This window comes from Phodopus roborovskii, unplaced genomic scaffold, assembly GCF_943737965.1.
Source record: "Phodopus roborovskii unplaced genomic scaffold, PHOROB, whole genome shotgun sequence".
NCBI lineage: Eukaryota > Metazoa > Chordata > Mammalia > Rodentia > Cricetidae > Phodopus > Phodopus roborovskii.
Window position 1 is genome coordinate 12388348 of NW_026126407.1, and position 22981 is coordinate 12411328.

At 46.5% G+C, this 22981-nt stretch overlaps 1 protein-coding gene across 2 annotated transcripts; it reads right to left on the reverse strand.

Moving 5' to 3' along the window:
* Positions 1 to 9: 9 nt before the first annotated feature.
* Positions 10 to 22141, reverse strand: Ctc1 (CST telomere replication complex component 1). Of its 2 annotated transcripts, none has more exons than XM_051180308.1 (23): positions 22043 to 22141; positions 18018 to 18181; positions 16608 to 16845; positions 16312 to 16523; positions 15017 to 15173; positions 9887 to 10165; positions 9678 to 9806; positions 8446 to 8678; positions 8138 to 8315; positions 7843 to 8043; positions 7004 to 7130; positions 6187 to 6301; positions 5750 to 6065; positions 5574 to 5663; positions 5172 to 5347; positions 2927 to 3015; positions 2661 to 2835; positions 2202 to 2279; positions 1195 to 1339; positions 1035 to 1099; positions 685 to 850; positions 468 to 594; positions 10 to 361 (listed from the first exon to the last, which is right to left on the reverse strand). In XM_051180308.1, the coding sequence occupies exons 1-23, from the start codon at positions 22073 to 22075 to the stop codon at positions 222 to 224; spliced, it is 3633 nt and encodes a 1210-aa protein (XP_051036265.1). In that variant the 5' UTR covers positions 22076 to 22141; the 3' UTR covers positions 10 to 221. The 2 variants fall into 2 exon arrangements, with proteins under 2 accessions (XP_051036265.1, XP_051036266.1); XM_051180309.1 differs by having other exon boundaries at positions 11 to 361; positions 5172 to 5344.
* Between the last annotated feature and the right edge of the window lie 840 nt (positions 22142 to 22981).

Here is a 22981-nt window from a genome sequence, read left to right on the forward strand (position 1 = left end):
GCCCAAAGGGCTCATACAGCATGGACATAGGAACAAGTTTTCTGTTGTGCTTTCCACACAAGGCAGACCCCAAGTCCTCAGGGCCACCTAGGGGTGCAGGCCTCCAAGCCGGACGTGAAGAAAAGTCTACATCATGCGGCGATTGCTGTCCTCATAGTGCTCCCAAGGCAGGCCCATACTAGAAAGGGCAGTGGGGCCCTAGTCCGTGACCGCAGCTCCAGTCAGGAGGAAGCAGCAGAAGCTTCTGGAAGGCCGGGGAGCTCGGGCTCCTGCAGGGAAAGGCAGACCAGCCGGAGCCTGGGATTCACCTTGGTCAGCAGAGGGAGCTCTCCACACTGGAAGTGCTGCAGCCGGGCCGGTTCTAAGAGCAAGAGCAAACGCCCTGTGTGTGGGTTTCCTCCCCAGTCTGGAAATCCCCTACCAGCCCCATCCATTGTGCTTTCTAGAACCTGTCCTCACGCCCTCACCTGCTGGGGTGACATCAGAAGGTCTCTTCTCAAGTGCGAAGGAAAGCTTAACAGGTCGGAGGACAGAGGGGCTGGCACAAAGTGTCCGCAGGAACAGGGCCAAAGGTTCCTGGGTTTTGCTCGAAGACTAGAAAGAGAAACTTGGATTTAGTTGGAACCCAAGTTCCCAACCATCGCCAAAACCCAAGAACGTGGACATCTATCGGAACCTTCTTACCTCTGTCTGGGCTCCCAAACCTTTAAATTGCAAAGCCACTCTCCCTGGGCCCCGTGCATACTCTAGGACTGAGGTCCACTGGCTAGGACTCAACCCTAGCGCTGTTGCTACGTGATGATTCCTACAGGACACTGTGGCTTCCGCGGTACCATCTTCTACCAAAAGCCTAGAGAAGGGGGAAGCAAAACTCCTACAGCAACCCCCTGTGGACAATCCTCAGATTCAACATCTCTTAACATAAGGCTTACGATACTTAGCCCACTGTACCTTCATTCATTCGTTCATTCATTCCTTCCTTCATTCATTACACACACACATAGGGTAGGAGGATGGGACACAGTCTTTCCTACCTGACACTGGCCTGGCTTACAGCCGTCTGAGCTGGACAATTATGGTCCTGACGACTACATCTCCCCTGGGATAAACAAAACAAAACCGTTGGGAAAGCCCTCTTGATCCGGTGATACCACTGACACTTCACACCCAGCTCAGGCTGTCCTCTCCCAATACCTGGGGAGAGATGCTGGTGCAGTGAGCACACACCCACAGTATCTGAAGGCTCAAGACAAGAACGATATGGCAAGAGGTGGTGGCCTGGAACGGCACGCTTCCTCCTTGGAGAAGTTCAGCCAGGTAGATGTGGGGCAGGGGAGCCCTAAGGACAGAGAGAAGGAAGCAGGGCAGATACTCGAACCTGCACACCCAGCACAGGAACCAGGCAGAGTAGCACACACCTATAAGCCCATAGGGATGCGGCCTCAGCAAAATTTCAAAGTTACACAGGCATGGAAACACACACCTTTAATCCCAACACTTGGGGCACACAGTCAAGTTCCAGGCCAGTCAGGGCTACACAGTAAAAGCCTGTCTCCAAAAAAATAAATAAATTTTTTTTTTTTTTTTTTAAATTGAGGCTAGATGGGCAACATAGTGAAACCATCTCAAATAGCCTAAATCAAGAAAGAGAGTTTTCAAAGTAAAGTGAGCCTAATTGGCCTTAATCAGCATAAACAGGGACAGCAGTGAGTTTTATGCACGCCTGGAAGCCCTTGTCACACACTGGTTCCTGATTTCAAAGAGCCATTAACCAAGAAAGATACACCTGCATGTCAGATGGAAAAGCCTTGGAGAGCTTAGAGCCTCAGAGTTTTCCTGGGTAAATCGATTGGCATTGGACATTTTTTTTTTCTTTTTTCTATTTGGAGCATATGAAATCCTTCCAACTCAAAAAAAAAAAAAAAAGTTTCTATTAAACTGGGCAGCAGAGGTGCCTGCTTTTAATCCCAGCACTGGGGAGGCAAAAGCAGGAGGCTCTGAGTTCAAGGCCAGCCTAGTCTACAGAGTCAGTTTCAGGACAGCCAGGGCTACACTGAGAAACCGTCTTGAAAACTAACAATCAGCAAACAAACAAACAAACAAAAACTGTCTTCTGTGATCAGAGAGGACTAGAAGACTAAAACTGTGGGGAACGCTCTAGGACAGACACAGGAGTGGGGTGTCAGGGTGTGAGCACTGACCTGGCTTTGGTCTCTGGGGCAAAGCTCAGGACCTGCACGGAAGTGGTTGGCCGGAAACAACAGTAAACAATGTTGGACCTGCAGGTAAAAGAACATGAACAGGAGAGAGCAGGCAGGCTGGGTAGGAGCTGAGCTAACTCTCTTACTCCCAGGAACAAACCCTCAGCTCTGCCAAACAGAGGACAGAAGACAGCAGACCCACAACCAAAGTCACAACAAATCCGAGCACAATATTCCCAGGATTTGGGAGACAGAGGCAGTGGCAGGAGGGTGGGGTGGCGTTAAGTTTAAGCCTGGGCTTCACAGGAAGTTACAGAAGAGTCAGGACTACATAGGGAGACCCTGTCTTAAAACAAAACAAAATAGAAATAGCAAAGGAAAGGTGTCCTTGTGGCACAACTAGGTGGGGGTGGGGGGCTGTAAGCAAAGAAGGTACGGCCATACAACACAGGTCTTCACCTGGAAATCTTTTTCTCCAGCTGGCTAAAGTGGACTCGAGCTCCTGGGAGGAGTCCTATTTGGGGAGGCAAGTGTGGATCTTCGATATATATGTCCAGGTGAGGGGGATAGTCACAGGCATCCATTTCTAGAGCTACTGTTAGCTTCACCCCCGTTTTAACAGCCCCAGCATTGTCTACAGAGAGAGGGAAGGGTGGCTAGTACATCAGCCAGGACTACAAGGTCCCATAGCTCTAATCTGAGCCTTCCCCCAGTGACAACATTACCAGGCTTTATTCGGCGAAGGGCCAGAGGTGGTTCACATAGGATCCGTGACAAAATTTCAGCAGAGAAAGACACCAAGGAATTGGAGAAGCTGAAAAGAGAAAGAAATAAATTAGGAAACATACAAGAAACATACGAGAGCTGGGCATTGGTGGCCCACGACTTTAATCCCAGCACTTAGGAGGCAGAGGCAGGTGGATCTCTGTGAGTTTGAGGCCAACCTGTTCTACAGAGTGAGTGCCAGGACAGGCTCGAAAACAATTCAGAGAAACCCTGTCTTGAAATCCCCCCCCAAAACAAACAAACAAACAAATAAATAAATAAGGAACATACGAGAAACATACAGGAAACATATGAGATCGGCTCATAAGAGAGAAAGGGAGCCGTCTGATCTGCGAGAACACCACATACAAGGTCCTAGAAAGCCTTGGGTTAAAAGTAAGAAGGCATTTGAGAAAAACGAGTATGTAACACAGATCCAAAGTCTACCCAACTTTAAAATAAAGAAACCTGCCAGGCAATGGTGGCACAGGCCTTTAATCCCAGTACTAGAGGCAGAGTTCCACGACAGCCCAGGCCGCACAGGGAGATGAAGAGAAGAAGAAGACGAAGAAGAAGATGAAGAAGAAGAAGAAGAAGAAGAAGAAGAAGAAGAAGAAGAAGAAGAAGAAATCCACCACCCTGGAGACAGTGGCTTTCCTAGAGGCCCTCCAACCCCACCTGCATTTACACCTAGAGTCCCAGCTAGTCCATCATTTAGTCTTATGCTTCCTGAAGACACAGATTTCTAGGAAACATTCATTTTTACTCTTACTCTTCTGCTTTAATCCTTTGAGACATGGTCTTGCTGTACTTGCTGTATGACCTAGGCTGGCTTCAAATCTTCAGCAGTTCCCCTGTATCGGGTCCCAGAGCACAATGGCTACAAGTGTAATACTGCCTAGCTTCCCACTTGCCTTCCTTCCTGTCCCCTCCTCCTCTTAGACAGGGTTTCTCTGCATAGCCCTGGCTGTCCTGAACTTGCTCTGTTTACCTGGTTGGCCTTGAACTCTGGGATCTAAAGATGTGTGTTACTATGGAAACAAACTCCAGTGTACATTCACTTGTAACAATAAAGAGTAATCTCATAAAGGTTACAGACAATCTTCAATCCTCCTTTTCCTTTTTTTTTTTTTTTTAAAGACAAGATCCCTCTTAAAACTAATAACGGTAGCACAGCCTAAGGACTGGGTGCTAGGATCACAGACATGAACCACCTCCCAACTCCCTGTCTACATTCACTTTTTCTTTAATTTCTGTTTTATGTGCAAGGGTATGTTTCCTGCTCATCTGTCTGCACACCAAGATCCTCAGAAGCCAGAAGAAGGTGCCAGATCCCCTGGAACAGGAGGTACAGACAGTTGTGAGCTGCTACGTCCACTGGAAAAACAGCCAGTTCCTTAGCCACTGAGCCATCTCTCCAATCATCTATATTAACCCCCTCCTTTTTTCTGGGACAAGTCTCACCACTTAGCCATGGAAGGTCCAAAGTCTACTTATGTAGACCAGGCTGGCCTCAAACTCAGAGATCTGCCTGCCTCTGCCTCCCGAGTGCTGGGATTAAACATGTACACCACCACGCCTGGCTCATATTACTTTCAGTAATAAAGACCAGTCTCATAAAAATTATACACAACCTAGTAGGATTTTTCATCACACAGGAAACAGCTTTTTCATTTGCATCTGGAGTTGCCTACAAAGGCTTCTATGAAATACCACGTTCCTGCATTCATCGACCAACTATATGTCACACTAAACACAGGTCCTTCTCTACATTTCTATCTTCTTCCTCGTATTTGCTTATGTCTCTGTTCCCTTTTATTGCTAAAGTTTTTCCTTAACTGTAAGAATATTTGCATGACCAGGTGGAATGGTACATAACATTCAGAAGGCAGAGGAAGGAAGCCAAGGTCATCTTCAGCTACACAGCAACCTCAAGACCAGCCTGGCTTTACGAGACCCTGTCTCAAACACCAAGAAACAAAATATGGGGGTGGAGTGGGATTGAGACAGGGGACAGGATTGCAGTGCACGGGAAAGTGAAATCCCACAAGAGGCAGCCTGAAATAGAACCTCCTTCATAGTGACATCATTCCTCTACAGGCTAACCCACGTTGAAGAAATTCATAGAGCACAGAACAGACTGTTTGCTCGGCCAGCACAGAAGGGAGAATGGCCCAAAGAACCAGAGGCAATGAGAACATTTACTTGTCACTAAGCAGATGTGTCAGCGGGGACTCGGGCAGTGCTCTGGAGATATCTAGTACATTAGGTATGTCCTGAGAGCTCCCAAGTTCCAGGGTCCACTCCTTTGGGACAGTGAGGCAGGACTGTGTGCCAGCCAGTTCCAGAGGATGCTGAGATGTCTCAAACATTGATGTCTGCTAGGAAACATAGAGACATTTGCCTTTGCACGCACGTAGGCCAAAACAAAGGGGTCTAAGTCCTCCAATGCTGATCTCTTCCTGGAGTCTGGTGAAGGAAGGGACCTCAACAATGACTCCTCCCCTCTAAATTCAGCCTCTTCCAGGAGACTGAGAAGACCCACACTGGCAAGCCTGCTCCAGACTCCAGCCCAACCAGCTTGACAGGACAGAAGAAAGCACTCACTGAGGGGCCAGGAGCCACAAGGCGGTAGACTCGGTTTGGGTACAAGAATGGAAACCATCGAACTGAAGGGCCAAGGAAGATGAGGGAGACCTGTGAGGAAGGACAGCATGGCACTGAGTCCCAGGGTGGACCCAGGGTGGCAAGGCTGGGCCAGGGTACCTGGAGCCCCAGTTTACCTTCTGATACTTGTTGCCAACACCTAGAGACTCGGGTGGGCCCCATCCAGACCCTTCCTTCCTCTGCGTACCACAAAGCCAAGTTCCTGACACGCAAAAACTCAGGGTGGGCTTAGGAGGCTGTGAGCTGGCTCCCGGAAGGACACAAAAATTACGTTTCATGAGGGCTTCCTTGTGGGACACCAAAAATAGCCGGCTCTGTCCAACATGGGGTCCCTCTGGGCAGGAGGAGTCTGTCTGAGGTGACTCTGAACCAAAGGTGGCTCTGGGCACAGGCAGGATCAGTGCGTCAGCCAGGAAGAACTGGATGTAGACTCTGTTGGAAGAGACAAACCTTCTGCAATGCAGGGACTGAGTGATTTGGACCCCAAGTCCCCACACACCACGCTCTCCCTTCCCCTCAGACCCAGGAGAACATGGAGCACTCCAGGGCTGACCTGGCCTGCTTCTTCTGGATGAGGTCTTTCATGCCCAGCTCCTTCCAGGAAGGGAAGCTGCTCCTGACTTCTCTCTCTACCACCAGCTGGAATTTCTCTACCCGTACCAGGCAGCCTAGAGGAGGAAAGTTTTCTATCTCAGCAAGAAAATAACTGTGGGAAAAGCAGTGAAGCAGGGCAGCCAGCCCGTCTATGTCCATCCCAGCCCCGAGCCAACACCCTCTTCTGAAGTGAAGTCTGCGCCTCATCGGCTCAGCCCCTACCTCAGCCCCTACGCAACCACGGCAAGCAGAACCCCTCCCACATGCTTGCATGGTCCATGGGCTAAAAGACCTTTGCTATTATTTCCCCAAATCTCAAACGTGCCCTTTTCTAAATTTGACAAGTTTTCCCCTCTAAGGTTTCCCATTTTTGTTTGTTTGTTTTTGGAGTCAGTTTCTATTTGATAGCTCTAGCCGTCCTGGAACTTGCTATGTAGGTCAGGCTGACTTTGAACTCACAGAGACCCATCTGCCTCTGCTGGGATTAAAGGCAAGAGCCACCATGCCAAGCTCCTCTTTATGAATCCCAACAAGTCAAATAAGACCAGTGTTCTTCCAAATTATGAATGTATGAAACAGGAAGGTGCAAGTTTAAGAGCTATGTAGGTGAGATGGATGCTGGGAATTGTGGCTCTGGCTCCTGCTCTCTCCACGAATCCCAGCCTCTCAAACTTCTCCACACCATTAACAAACCTCAACAGATGCCTCCTCTTGGCTGCCTGCACCCCAAGAACTCCACCCTACCACCACCACCTTTCCATCTCTTGACTTCACACCTATGAGCTTTGGGTCAGTGAGGGGCTGTGAAGTATCAGACAAGGGCATGCAGGGCACTGAACCACTCAGGTCCCGCAGCTGCAGGGAGCCTTTATGAGACGAAGCCACCAGCACCCCAAGGAGAACCTGCATGAAAAGAAGGACAAGCTATTAAACAGTTATTAAAGAAATGAAGGGCTGGGGTTAGCCCAGTGCTTGGGAAGCAGAGGGGCTGCTCCAAGTTATGAGTTCCAGGACAGCCAGGGCCCACAGTGAGACCCTGTCTCAAAATAAAAATAAAATATAATTTCATTGAGCATCCACGTGTCATGCGCTGTTTTAAACATTAGCAGTAACAAAGACAAGCACTCATATATATAGCAATAAGAACTAAATTGCACAGTTGAGCATGGTGGTACATGCTTATAGTCCTGGTAGTCAGAAAAGCTGAGGTAGGAAGATCGCCAGGAATTTGAGTCCAGCCTGGGCTATATAGCAAGACTCCCTCAGGAGGAAAAAAAAAGCAGTAACAGAAAGCAAGCAAAGCAAAACCCACCAGAATTCTATATTCCAAGCTACAGCTTTAGGGAGTTTGTTTTATTACATGTATTTGGGGTCTTACTGTGCAGTCAAGCTGGCCTAACTCATCCACTCATCTCTCCCTCCTACGCAGCAGAACTAAGGGTGTGCAGTACCACACCTAACCCAAGGGGCAAGAACAGACACTGCAGTTTAATCAGAAAGCCAGCATAGTCAAATGACAAAACAAAAGAAATAAGAGCAACAAACACAAGTGAGCTCAACAAGAAAGTGGCGATGAAGACACAAGAAGTAGTCTCCAGCCTTCTAAATTCCCTACCTGCGCTGGCTGGAACACACAGGATGGCAGGCAGAGCCAGGACCAGGCTAGGTGGCGATTCAGCTGGCTGCTGGTCATGTGTGCAGCTTCTGGGAGAGGCAGAAGGGCCTTTGGGTCAAAGGCAGCCCAAGCCCTATGCTGTCCTTCCTTTGCCAGGTCTAATAAAGTAGGGAAAGAGTAGGGAGTCTGCAGCTGAGTATACTGTTGGGGAGAAAGTAATAATCAGATTGTGTCCCCTGTGCCAGAAATCTGCAAGCAATAGTGCTGCTACCAACCTCTCCCCACATTCTCTTACTTTCTGATGGGGACAGTTATGTGGCTCTTCCAGGATCTCACTGTGTGCATGCCGAACGGGGCTGACAGGTGAAACGAGCTCGTCCCAGGAGGGAGCCAGGAGCTGCAGTGCCAAGCTGGGGTTCCCAGGAGAGGAGTGCTTCAGGAACTGGTGGTAACCCAACACATAGGGACACAGCCTTGGCCAGGGAGAGAAGGACAGTCATTTCCCCAAGACCCGTCCCTTCCAGGATCCTGCTTTCCCTGCGGAGACACATCACCCTTCCACTCCCCTCTCCACCCCAGACCCTCAATCTCCATCCTCCTCACTTGTGGGCCAGCTCCTTCAGCGTCTTGACAGCCCATAAGTATAAGGGAAGTCCTAACTGACATTCCCACACGAGTTGCTTATACAGGGAGGCACCATGAACTTTGTAGGATGGCAAAGCCTCAGGCTTAAGGCGAGAAAAGCTTTGAAGAAGAATGGTACCATGGAGACAGAGTGCTAGTACGGGTTTTGCTGCTCCTCCACCCACGGCCTGGAGGAGATGAACATCTCGGAGCTGTAGGCAAACAGAAAAGCAGAGATAAACAGCATGTGGCATACGTCTGTGAACTCCAGCACTTGGAGGCTGAGGCTACACAGAAAGCTTGAGGCCAGCTCGAGCTACTGAAACCTAAATAAAGGACTTGATATGCCTGGTGCTGGTGGTGGTGGCCCACACCTTCAGTCCCAGCACTTGGGAGGCAGAGGCAGGTGGACCTCTGAGTTCAAGGCCAGCCTGGTTTCTATAGTGAGTTCCAGGAAAACCAGGGCTACACATACCTCTAATTCCAGAACTCCAGAGCAGAGGCAAGAGGATCTTTGTGAGGTTCAGCCTAGTTTGTTTTTACACAGTAAGTTTCAGACCAGTCAGGGCAACATAGTAAGACCCTGATTCAAAACAAACAAGACATAAAACTACCCAAGAGCTAGGGCGGTGGCTCAGCAGTCAAAAGTACTACTCTCACAAAGAACCCAAGTTCAGTTCCTAATGCCCACTATGGGTGGCTCAAAGCCACCTAAACTTGAGTGGGGATTTGATGGCCTCTCCTGGCCTCTGCAGGAAACTGTATTCATGTACAAGTACTACCCCCACCCCCACACATACATACACACAATTAAAAACTAAAAGTAAATCTTAAATAAACAAGCAAGCAAAAAACTAAAACAAGAACAGAGAGGTAAGACCCCCCAACTTAACCTAGTGCAGAGGTGACTATTGTTTCCACACCCTATATTCCAAGAGAAGCTAATGTCTCCCAATGTTGCCCATCCCACCTTCTATCAAAACTGGGGCACGTGGTGGTAGCAGATGCTTTAAACCCCAGCACTCAGGAGGCAGAGACAGGCAGATCTCTGTGAGTTTGAGGCCAGCCTGGTCTACAGAGCTAGTTCCAGGACAGGCTCCAAAGCTACAGAATAACCCTCTCTTGAAAACCAAACCAAAACAACAACAAGAAAACCCTCATTCTCTCTGAGGTTCATCTCCTATGAACTGTAGGTCTGATACCTGACATACCTCCAGATGAACCCCTGGTCGAATCACCCGCCTGAGGCCATGGATCTGCTGATATGCGAGGCAGAGAATCAGCTGCTCATCTAGCATGTAGAGGCCGGCAGACTCGTTCAACACATCAGTGACTGTTCCCTGCACAGAGCACAGAGGTCCTTCTGTAGAGGCTCACATTTCCAATGCCTCGATCCCCAGGACTAGTTCCTTTCACTCACCAAATAATGTAAGACTTTGGAATCCCGGACAAGACCTTCTTGCCCACTACTGTCTTTGGAGTTTGTGGGTTGGGGAAGTGGTGTAAGGTCAGCTTCCAAGAACAATGTATCAAGTTCCAGGTCCCGCACATACTCTGGTCTCAGTGGTATCAGATCTGAAGATGGAGTGGTTGTCCAAATATAGCAATGGTGACCTTGGGTCTTGGTTACCCGCAATTTTGTCAGCACATAGGCCCTACCAGGCCGAAGGACTCGGTGCCACACCATCTGATGAGGAATCTGGCTTACGAGGAGTGAAGTTGAAGTAAATTATTCATGAGACAGCCCCCCCCACCCCCAATGCTGCTCTTCTGCCAAAGCCCTTCCCATCACAGTTTGATTGATTCCAACCTTGATTCTCCTTTCTTTTTTTTTTTAAGATTTTTTTTTTTCTTTACTATGTATACAGTGTTCTACCTGCCAGAAGAAGACCCCACCATAGATGGTTGTGAACCACTTGCTGGGAATTGAACTCAGGACCTCTGGAAGAGCAGCCAGTGCTCTTACCCACTGATCCATCTCTCCAGCCCCCACCCCCCCCCCTTGATTCTTCTCTTACCTCTTCATCATCTGCTTATTTATTTGGTTGGGGTTTTGTTGTTGTTTTGTTTCAGACAAGGTCTCATACAGTCCAAGCTGGCCTCAAACTTACTATGTAGCCAAGATTAGCATTGAACTCTTACTATTTTAAGCCACTGAACTTTAAGGATTTCTCCAATTAACAGGAAATGCCACACATTTCTTAACCCTTTCGTAAAGATACAAATCATCCCTAAAATTTCCTCTAAAACTGATAAATATTCCATCAAGAAAATTGTACTTTTCAATATATCTTCTCTCATCACAGAGCATACAAACCACACACTTATTTCATTAATATGAACTGAGTACATACGACTCCAGATTTGAGATGCTAAAGAACAAATTAGTAATTCCTCTTTAATATGTTTCAAACCATCGAGAAGACATAAACCTAATAACACAGAGCTACATATGACCACGTACCAAAAATATACACATTTAATAAAATCTTCCATTTATTCTTTTTTTTTTTTTTTTTTTTTTTTTTTATCATACCAGGGAATCAAACCCAGGAATTTGTGCATGCTAGACAGGCATTCTACCTCTGAGCTACAAGTCCAGCCCTCATATAGTCAGAAAGAAAGTGGGGACAAGAAGGAGTGACCAAGGAGGCCCAACGAGTCGAGGTAAAATTCAAGAAGGCCCTGACGGGTATCCAGGCTGACCTTTAAAAAAATCATTATTAAATTGTGCCCATAGAGGACAGGGGCATCAGCTCCTCCAGGGGCTGGAGTTACAGGTAAGTGTGGTACACCCAATGCAGGTGCTATGAACAGAACCCAGATCTTCTTCAAGAGGAATATGGGTTCTTAACCCTGAACCATTTCTCCAGCCCTGAAGCTGATATCTCTTATAGGAAATACAACCAGAAGTATCCCAGATTTTTTGAGATTCTAGAGTATCTGCATATATAAGATGCATTGCAGATGAAACCAATTCTAAACATGAAATTCATTTGTTTCATATACACTTTACACACAGAGCATGGAGGCAGTGATCTTGCACAGTATGTTTAGTCTTGTGTTTTAACTTCAGTCTATTATACGTGGCCAGGTAGTGCCATGTCTTCATTCAGTTTCAGATATTTGAGCATGTCAGATTTCAGATAGGGATACTCAGTCTTGAACCTAAACTTGTGGCCCACCTAGGCCACAAGATGAGCTCAAGACCATACTGTGCAACTTGGACTCTGCCTCAAAAATTTAAAAATAGTAAATAAATAAAAAGAGCAAAGCTGGGGATACAGCTCAGTGGTAGAGTACCTGTCTCCTAAGCACAAAGCCCTAGATTCAAACCTCAGTAGAACACATTAATTAACTTAGATCCACAACTTGTCCATACTTTAAAAGACCCAGCTCAAGTTTAACTACCTCATGGTGTTATGCCCCACAAAGCAAACTCGAATGAGTCTTTTACAGCACCTGCAGCCCACACCATGCACATGCAACTTCACTACGTGCAACATTACATTGCCGTGTTGCCTGGCATTTTGTGCTTGTGATACTGCAATATTTAAAACACCTAGACAATTAGAAAAACTTTTAATGACAGGCAAAGATGGTTCATTCATATGCTACTGTGTGCCCAGAGAGAAATGTCTGAATTGTACTTAAATTTCTTCAAACTGCAAAGCAGGGTGCTTCAGGTAGATTATAGTCTTACTGTAGGTCCTAGATGGTTTTTATTTGTTGGTTGGTTGATTTTAATAAGTTGTTGTTTTGGTTTTGAGACAGGGCCACACTCTGTAGCCCAGGCTGGCTTCAAATTCCTGACAATATTCCTGCATCAGTTTCCCAAGCGTTGGGATTACAGATATCAGCAACCACACCTGGCTTCCAAGCATTATTTTGTTGCTGTTTACAAATGTCTCAAGCTTGCTGTGTAGCTGAGGCTGGCCTTGAACCCTCTATCTAGTCGTCCTACTTCTACTTCCTGAGGCTTAGACACCATGCCTGACTTTTACTTTTTTGTTGTTGTTTTTTTTCTGTGTAGCCCTGGCTGTCTTGGAACTCACTCTGTAGGCCAGGCTGGCCTCGAACTCACAAAGATCTGCCTGCTTCTGCCTCCCGAGTGCTGGGATTCAAGGTGTGCGCCACCACATCACACTTACATTTTTATGTATGTGTGCACTCAAGTACCCATATAGAGGTCAGAGAACAACTCCCAGGAATTGGTTTTTCCCTTCTACCACTGGGATCAAACTTAAGTTTTCAGGCTTGGCAACATGCATCTTCTCCCAATGAGTCATGTCACCCATGCCGCTAAGCATCCTCAGGAACCAGTCCTCTGTGATACTGAGAGGTAGGTGGCCTTCTTTATATTTACGTAGTATTTTTAGTAAGCATATAAAATACTACTGTGCCATTTTCACAGGTGCATCAGTACATAGCTCACACTTGGCTCTCATGAGCCTCCTCCCCCAGTGTCCTTCCTCTCCCCAGATGGTTTCCTCTTACTGTCATGTCCTATATATCCATTACCCGGCAGGGTGACAGGGCTGTCAGAACCCTAGCACTCGGGAGATGAAACCAGTAAGACCAAGAGCTCAAGGCTACATGAGAGCCAGTCTTAACAAACAAATCTAAAGTTCCAGGTATGAGAGACAATATGGAATACTTGTCTTTGTGTGTATGCATGTGTACAGGTGACAGATGTACTCATCTGTGTAAGTACATGTGGAGGCCAGAGGTTGATGTCAGAATGTCTTCTTCAGTCACTTCTCGATATGTATTTATTTACTTATTTACATTTATGAATCTAAAGCTTACATGTATATTCACCACATGCCTGTGGAGTTCAGAAGAGGGCCCTGGATTTCCTGGAACTGAGCCACCAAGTGGGTGCTGGGAACTGAACCCAAGTCCTCTGCAGGAACTATTGAGCCTTCTTTGTAGCCCTTCAATCTTATTTTTTGAGACAGAATCTCTCTGAACCTCAGAGCTCAGTGACTGGCTGAGCTTCTGTCTTCTGTCCATCTTTACTCCATAGCCCTGGGGCTCAAGAGCATGCTGCCACACTTAGTTCACCATGCAAGGGTGCTGGGACCTGAACTAAGGAGTTCATGCTTATAAGTTCATGCTTATACTAAAAGCACTCTGCCTACTAGGCTGTCTCTCTAGCTTCTTCTTTTAGTTTTTCAAGACAGGGTTTCTCTATGTAGCCTTAGCTGTCCTGGAATTCACTCTGTAGATCAGGCCGGCCTCGAACTCAAGAGATCCACCTGCCTCTGCCTCTTGAGTGCTGGGAATAAAGGTGTGTGCAATCACCACCTGGTACCTCTGTCATCCTTTTTAAAAATTTATTTATTTCAATTTTGTGTGTATGAGTGTTTTACATGCATGCACATCCGTGTACCACTTGCATGCAGGGTTAAAGTTGGATCCTTTGGAACTGGAATTATAAACTGTTGTGAGGTGTCATGTGGGTTCTGGGAACCAAACTTGGGTCCTCTGGAAGACAAGCCATGCCACTGAGCCATCTCTTTAGCCCCTCTCCTTTCTTTCTGAAACAAGATCTTACTATGTAGCCTTGGATAGCCTAGAACTTGCTATGTAGATCAGACTGTCCTCAAACTCACAGTGATCTGTGGTGGTATCTTGTTTGTACTCTGACAAATAAAGCTTGCCTGAAGATCAGAGGGTGGAGCTAGCTACTAGTTAACCATAGAGGTCTGGAGGTCTGTACAGACAGACAGGAAGTGATAATGGCTGAGCAGAGAGAGAGATATATAAGGCAGGATGAGGCAGGAGTTCAGTCCTTTTTCGGTCTGAGGATTTATAGAGGTAAGAGCTCTAGTGGCTGGCTGCTCAGCTTCTCTGATCCTTCAGCTTTCACCCCCTCATATCTGACTCTGGGTTTTTATCATTAAGACCAATTAGAACTCTTTCTACAGTGATGTACCTACCTCTGCCTCCCAAATATAAGGACTAAAGGCATGAGCCCTCATATCCACCATCAATCTCTCAATCTCTCTCGAGTGCATGCGGGTGCACACGTGGGCAGAGGTACTTGGGCCCGGTCATGTGGACATCAAAAATAATCTCAGGCGGTCATTTCTCAGAAAGAAAGCCTGCTACCTTTTGAGGCAGGTCTCTCGCTAGCCTGCAACTTCCTGCAACTTCACAAAAAGGCTAGGCTAGCTGGCTAGCATGTTCTAGGGTTCTGCCCACCTCTACTTCCCACTCCACCATCAATGGGATTACAGGACATGCACCTGTGGCCAGCTTCTTACACTAGGATCAGACTCATGCTAGCAGGGGAAGTGCTTCACTGAACCATCACCTCAGCTGTTTCTGTCGTTTTTCTTTCCCATCGTCCTTTCTTTGCCTGCCTGTAGACCCTACTTTCACAGTTCCTACTTTAGTATCACATGTATGAATCCAGGTACTACACACAAGAAACATGAGGTTTGTCCTGCGGCTGGCTTACTCCCTGTGCTGTGTGGCTCTCCCTATGTATCTCTCTTGCTCTGATAACCCTTCTACTCCCAGACTTCACGCTGGTCCTCACCTGCACAATGATGGACACCTGGCTGCCAGCTTGGCCGTGGGCTTCGGTTAATTCACCAAGTGTGGCAATGAAGTACCTTTTGTTCTGAGTTGTCACCAGGGCGCTCAAACGGACCAGCTTCCCAGCCAGATTTGGCTCCTTTACTTTGTTCTTCTTTCTAAGGAAAGCAGAAGAAAAAAAAGACATTTTCATTTCTTTCCTTTTCCTCCACACAAGTCTTCCCTTCCATTGTAAAACAATTTCCTAGAAAAGTAAAATGTCCATAATTCAAAGCTTTTATCTAAAAACTTTCCAACCCTTCTTGCCCTTAGACAAGGCATATTTCCTTGAGAACCAGAGGTGGCTCTGCTGGAGAAAGGTGCTTTCTGCCAAGGATGAGGTCTGGATTTGATCCCTGGGAACCACATGGTGGAAGAACCATCTCCCACAAATTGTTCTCTGACCTCTGTGTAATTGTATGCTATAATGGGAGGTATACACACACACACAGAATTCTCTTGGAGACCAAGGAGATAGCATTTGTCTAAATCCTAACCACAAGATCTAGTCCTAGAACCAACTTAAAAACAAAAAAAAAAAAAAAAAAAAAAAAAAACTCCAAAACAATACAGAGAAAGCCTATCTCAAAAACAAAACAAAACAAAACAAAAACTTAACAGTGTTTTGGCATAATCCTTGTGGTGGGAGATGGGGCTAAGTGGTCAGCCAGCCTAATCTACTTACCGGCCAATTGGAGACACTATCTCAAAAACTAAAAAGGCTGACGGTGTCTGAGGTTTGACACTTGAGGCTGTCCTCTGACCAACACAAGCATGTGTGTACACACATACACAGAAAGAATTTTTTTTCTTTTAAAAAAATTGTTTCATGTGCACGAATGTTTTCCCTACATGTAAGCCTGTGCACCACATGGCTGTGAACCATGACGGTGCCAGGGATCAAACTCAGGTCACCTGACAGAGCAGTCAATGTTCTTAACCACGGAGCCATCTCCCCATCCTATTTTTTTTTTTTTCCATCTTTTGAGGAAGGGAGTCACAATGTAGCCCAGACTGACCTGGAACTCACTTCATAGGCTACATAGCCTTCCTGCTTCAGTGTCTGAATGCTGGGATTATAGAGGCAAGCCTCAACCAGTTCAGAGCCTTCTTCACAACTTTCTTGATATTCAAAATCCCACCGTTCCCTTGTTCCATCTATCATCTATATTACTGTCAAAATGTCTTTTTCTCCCCGAAAGTGCCATCACCCTCCCAGCCTGACAGCTCCTTTCCTCCTTAAGAGTGGGAAATCACCTGTATCTGAGCAAGCGGGATGCCTTTTCTGGGTAGAGGACGGGGATAGGTGTGGGAGGGCCAGGACTGACAGCCAAAGGAAGTACTGGCACTGGTGTCCCCCACAGCTCCAGGTGCCCTTCCCCCAAGGAACTCTTCTTGGCAGGAGGGAGGTAACTCCAACTGGGGAACAGGAAGAGATGGCCCAACCAGGAAAGGTCTAGCTCTATAAGCTAGAAAAGATCAAAGCCACAGGTTAGCCAGGACCTTAGCAAGTACTCTACCATAGTGGAGGCAGCTGGTCCCCCTCCACTCACCTCACAGCCCAGGGTTCCAGTGTTATCTCTCACGTACAGGCTTCCACTCATGCACTCTGGCTCCAAATCCCCAGGCAGGTCTATTAGTGTCCCTAAAAGTAACAGCTGCTGTCGGGGCAGGACACTGGCCCCTGGCCCGGCTCCTTGGGACCAAGCCTGGAAAGCATTACTGCTCCAGGACAAGTGGCTGCAGCATGGGAGATGCTGGTGGCTCTTGAGATTCTGGACCGAGACAAAGCTGGAAAATAAAGAAAGAAGTTCTGCAAATCAGTTACGCCTAACATACTCTCAACCTTGACAAACACCTAAGAGCCTAAAGAGGGGATGAACGCGGACTAGGGGATGTTGGCCAAACAAGAACCTATGAAATTAAGGATGGTGTCTGGATCTAAAGGTTGAGCAATGACTCTAAGGGAAATGGGGAGAAAGTCTGTGATGTAACAGCTTTATAACAAGGGATCAAGAGACATGAAGTAGGCTGCGAGCAGTCTGAGGAATAAGTGTGCATGGAAAACACTGAAGATTCCACAAATGGGCTGAAGCAATGGCTCAGCAGTTGAGAGCAGTTGTCTACAGCCAGGCAGTGGTGGTGCACACCTTTAATCCCAGCACTCAGGAGGCAGAGGCAGGTGGATCTTTGAATTCCAGGCTAAACTGCTCTAAACAGCAAGTCTCTGGACAGGTGGGGCTACACAAAGAAACCTAAACCCTGTCTCAAAAAGCAAAACAAAACAAACAAAAAAATCACTGTTCTTTCTTCCAGAGGACCTAGGTTCGATTCCCAGCATCCACATAGTAGCTCACAACTGTGTGTAACTCCAGTCCCAGGGCATCTGATGCCCTCTTCTGGTCTCCATGGTTACCAAGCACACATGTGGTGCACAGACATACATGCAGGCAAAATACTCATACACATAAAATAAATCTAATTTAAAAAGACACAGAGATATGCTGTTGTACAAATAAATGAGTACTTTTCTACTGAGAACAATATGCAAATAGATACTGAGATTGTACGAGCAGTGTCTCCCTTCAGGTTGGGGATGACTTTTGAAGGGAGAATCAGATGAGAATAGACATATAAGGAGACTTCATTAATCTTCTTTACATCTTACCAAAAAGACAAACAGGGCAAAACGCTGTGAGTTTTTCAGGGTAGGCAGTAAGCACATGGCTATATGGGATACTGTTACATATTCACATCAGCCGAATCACTTTCTTCGTCCTCTCTCCTCCTCTACACACACACACAGCTTAAGCCAAGTTAGGAGGACTTTTAGGGGAAAAGCTGAATGAAGAACAGGAAAACTCTGCAGATGAGGGTATGTTTAGGCAACCTCCTTTTCCACACATTCTTCCTTCCTTCTCAACACTAAATCCAACCACCCACCAAGACCCACCCCACCCTACCTGTAGCCGAGGGGCAGTGTAAAATCCTGGTTCTCCCTCTGGGACAGCCATGTTTTCTTCACACAATCAATCACTGACTGAATCAACTGTTTATCAGGCTCCTCACCAGCAGGAAAAAGGGTCTCTTGGATGAAGGTCCGGGCAGCCTCCAGCCAGGCTCGCTCCTGAGGAAAGTGAATCTAGTTAAAACATCTTCATGACCATCCTGCCCATCAAAGGATTTTTGAAGAATAAAGAGAGGTGGCTCAGAGGTTAAGTGCATTGACTGATAGTTCTTCCAAAGGTCCTGAGTTCAATTCCCAGCCACCACACAGTGGGTCACAACCATGATCTGGTGCGAGATCTGGTGCCCTCTTCTGTCATGCAGCCACACATGAAGGCAGAATTTCAACAGAATGTTAGTTCCAGGACACAGAGAAACCCTGTCTTGAAAAACCTAAATAAATAAATAAAAATATGATCTCACAGAGACTGTGATAGCACAATTTCAAACCAACCGAAACTTCAGGAAGAAGTGGGGGGGGGGGATGCCACACCCAACCAAGAAGCTATTTGCAAGTGGTAACTGTTGGGAGAAGGAAAATGTTTTCTCCAGTGGAGTGACACCAGGTATATTAAACACACTCTATGGAGGCCCCACACTCTGAATTGGTTGCCCATCACAAAACAGACTGTGGTTTTGTTTGTCTATTTTATTTTTTAGGTTTGACTTTTTCATTTGGATTTGTGTCTTTATATTTTTCCAGGAGAGAGAATATGAAGTTGAGTAGGTAGAATCTAGGAGGGGTTGACAGAGGGAAAAGAATAAGGTAAAAAGAAAATTGCATGAAAAAATTTTAAATCTATAAAAAAAATCACATTACTGCTCTTAATATGTAAATGTCTAATAGGACATATGCAAAGGGTTATTTACTTACATTAAAAATATGTATTTATTTTACATGTATGACGTTTTGCCTGTATGTATGGCTGGTGATGACTTTTGAAGGGAGAATCAGATCAGAATAGACATTCCATCTCCTGGAACTGGAGTTAAGGATGGGTGTGAACCAGGTGCCAGAAACTGAAGCTGTGTTCTCTGGAAGAACACCAAGTACTCTTAGCTGCTGAGCCATCTCTCCAGCCCGTTTTTTTGAGGCAAGGTCTTGCTACATAACTTTGATTGGCCTATAACCCAATATATAGACCAAACTGGTCTTGAACACACAAAGATCCCCTGCCTCTGCCTCCTAAGTGTTGGGACTACAGGCACATGTACCCACCATTATCCTGTATTTGGAGTATGTGTATTTGTTATTTGTTTCGTTTTTTCGAGACAGGGTTTCTCTGTGTAGCCTTGGATGTCTTCAAACTCCTTCTGTAGACCAGGCTGACCTCAATCCGAGATCTGCTGCCTCTGCCTCCCAAATGCTGAGATTAAAGGTGTGTACCACAGCCCAGCAGGAGCATAATTTTTAATTATCTTATTTTTTAGTGAAATTGTCAGATTCCCCTGGAACTGTTATGTGGGTTCTGGGAATTGAACTCAGGTCCTCTGGAAGAGTATCTAGTGCTCTCAACCACTGAGCCATCTCTCCAGTCCCCAATTATTCTATTTTTGTTTTCTATCAAGCATAAGCACTTGAGTCCCTAAGAACTAAATATATACAACCCTACTCAATTTAATCCCTATTCTGTCTGTCCAGCTAGTTCTAACCATCACAGCTCCATCTCTGGTTAGCATTCCACATTCGGCACTTCTTTAGTGCCTTGGAAAACCATTTCCGATGTTCTAAATTATTTCAGCTTCCCCCCACCCCCAAGACAGGATTTCTCAGTGTAGCCTTTCTGTTGTGGAACTCACTTTGTAGACCAGGCTGGCCTCACACTCACTGAGATCTTCCTGCTTCTACCTCCCAAATGCTGGGCTTAAAGTGTGCACTCCCCTTTCCCAGGTTTATGTCATCATTCTTATGGACAGTCCTACTGTAATGATTCAGACATTACGCTGGCCTGCCCCTGTCATCCGGCAGAATGCACTCAGGCAGTACCCCGGTCAGCCCAGGGTTCCATGGTTTTGTAGTCTGCACTCAGGGGCAAAGGACCCCTTTAAAAGACAGACCCTGCTCACTTACGATCTCTTTGCTTCCTTTGCTCCTTGCTGTATTTCCGGCTCTTCTCCTCATCCCTCTCTCTCCTCTCCTGTTTCTGGTGCCTCTCTGTCTCTTCCCCCCCCCCCCCCACTTCCCTTTCTAAATAAACTCACTTAAGCTCTGTTTGCCAGGCCTGTTGTTCCCTCACCTCGGTCACCCTCTCCTGCTATGGTACCCACTATGCTCTCCCTTTGGTCCCTTACTTTGGAACCCCAGGAGGGAAACCACCCCGACCCCCTTTTCGCCTTTCTCCTATACCCTATAACATTAACAAAAACACCTACTGCCTTTGCATTCTGTTCAGAGCTTTTGACAGTGCACCAATCCATTATTCAGATATTCTTAATCAACGTAATCAAATACCAGAAGTACACTGTTTTCTCAAGAGTTTTGAGAGTTGTTTTTTTGTTGTTGTTGTTGTTACTAATTCTCTAATATTCTGTCCATTACTTGATACACTGAAAACCTTTGTTTCTCAAAGTAGTAACACTGTTTCAAAATGAAATCAAGTTTGGTTTTATTTATTTATACACTTATTTAGTATTTTTTTGAGACAGGATTTCTCTGTGTAACAGCCTCGACTGTCTTGGAACTCAAACTGACAGAGATCCACCTGCCTCTGCTTCTGCTGGGATTAAAGGCATGTGCCACCACTGCCTGGCTACATTTGCATTTAAAAAACAACAAACAAAAAAAAGTAGGGCGGTATGGTGTCACTCCCCTTTAATCCCAGCAGATGGATCTCTGGGAGTTCAAGGCCAGCCCAGTCTACTGAGTGAGTTACAGGACAGGGCAAAGTAGAGAGACTGTCCCTCATACACCACACTACTTTTACAAAGGCCAAGAGTATGAGTTTCTTGACTTGGATCTCCAAGGACAGGACTCTGCTGGTAATGAGGAGCAGAGCTAACCAAAAGGCTGAAACAGACCTTTTGAAAAAATTCACTTGAGCAATGGTATCAACTTCAAGGCCAGCCTGGGCTACATAGTGAATTTTGAGGTAGTCCTTTGCCTTGCCCCCTTCTCCTTCATCTGTCCTCTATCTCCTTTCCCACCGCATCCCAGCCCATTCTAACACAGACCTCCCCTTCTTCTCCACTTAAAAAAATGACACCTGCTGGGTTGGAGATGACTCAGTGGTTAAGAGCACTGGCTGCCCTTCCTAGGTTCAATTCCCAACACCCCCGTGGCAGCTTACAACTGTAACTCCAGTTCCAAGGAATTTGACACCCTCATATAGATACAATGCACAGAAAAAGAAAAAGAAAAAAAAAGATTTAAAAAATTAAACCTGTAAGTTCATTTGCTGATGTTTTTCTGCCTGAGTCAGAACGCAGTCGCTTTAACTTTTCTTTCTCACTTTGTAAAGGCTCTCTCTAGTGTTGTGGTCTGTGCCTAATCCGGTCCGGGAGGTCTCCAACAACAACTACCAAGAAAGTGCCTGCTCAACAAGACAAGACAGTTCGCTATTCCTTCTGACCCCTCCACCTCCACTCAATGGGATTTAGTTTTTCAAAAGACATTTGCTCTGACTCTTGCTTGTCAACATGGCTCTACTGTCTAGTAACCGTGCCCTTCCGACGCTTTCCCGCCTAGCTAACCCCTGCACGAACCCCAAGAGTGGAATGTTTCTCCGTCACCATCCAGATACGTCAGGGGGCTCCTGTAGCCACACACAGCCCCACAACCTGCTGCTAGTCTCCCAGAGCTTAAACCTTCGAGAGTGGGTGGGCGAAGAAGTGTTCCGGGCTCAGAGGTGGAACAAACGGCCTGAAAAGTCCCTGCTTCTCGGGCCGCGACCACAGACAGTAGGTGGAAGGAAAAAAAAGAAATCAGGAACAAGTTGGGAAAACAAAACAAAAAACCCACGAGAATCACACAGACAGCACTCACGGGGGAATATGCCTGTGCTCCACAAGCATCCATGATGAGCCAAACCCCTACCCTGAAGAGCGCGGGAAGGCTGGGCGTAAGGGATCACGGGAGGGAACTTGTGACGTCACGGAGCAGCTTTGGTTCCTCCCAGCATCCATCTACTGTGGGCCCCGCCCCGCCCCGCCCCGCCCCGCCCCGCCCCTTTGCCTGGAATTCATCCCAAAGAGCATACTGACCTTAAATTTGTAGCGACCCTTCTGTTTCTGCATCCTAACAGCGGGCATTATAGATGTGCGTCACCAGGCCTGGCCTGCTGCTTCCTTGCTATAGTGACGGCGCGTCCGGCTTCTAGTGTTTCATGAGAAGTGGGGCAGGAGAGCACTGGAACGCACAATCCACTTTGCTCATAACATCCTGCAGTCTCCCTAATTTTACCAAGCAGAGAAGTGTGCATCTTAAAAGTAGCTCCCCAGCACTTAAAGGGCAGAAGCAGAAAGTCGTATCTTTGTGATTTCGAGGCCAGTCTGGTCTTCAGAGCGAGTTCCAGGACAGCTAACGCTGTTACACAGAGAAACCTTGTCTCGAAAACAAAACAAACAAACAAACAAACAAAAAATAGCCACAGACTGGACCGAGTGTCACCCACTTTTAATCTCAGCAGTCCTGGTGCATAGGCAGGGAAATCTGAGTTTCAGCCTGCCCTACATAGTGAGTTCCAAGCCAGTCAGAACTACGAAGTAATGTAGAAAAATAAAATAAAAAAATAAAGCAGACACGGGATAACATTGATATGTGTGCTGTGCATGTAACTCGCTGATATATTCAGTTCTTTCCCTTACCTGTCTGCTCCAACTCCAGTCTTATTGTATTTATTTTTTTTCTTATGCTTAGAACTGTGCTTGTTGCTAAATAAAGAATTTGGTGGAAAATGTCTGGCTCAATTAATGAGAGCTTTTG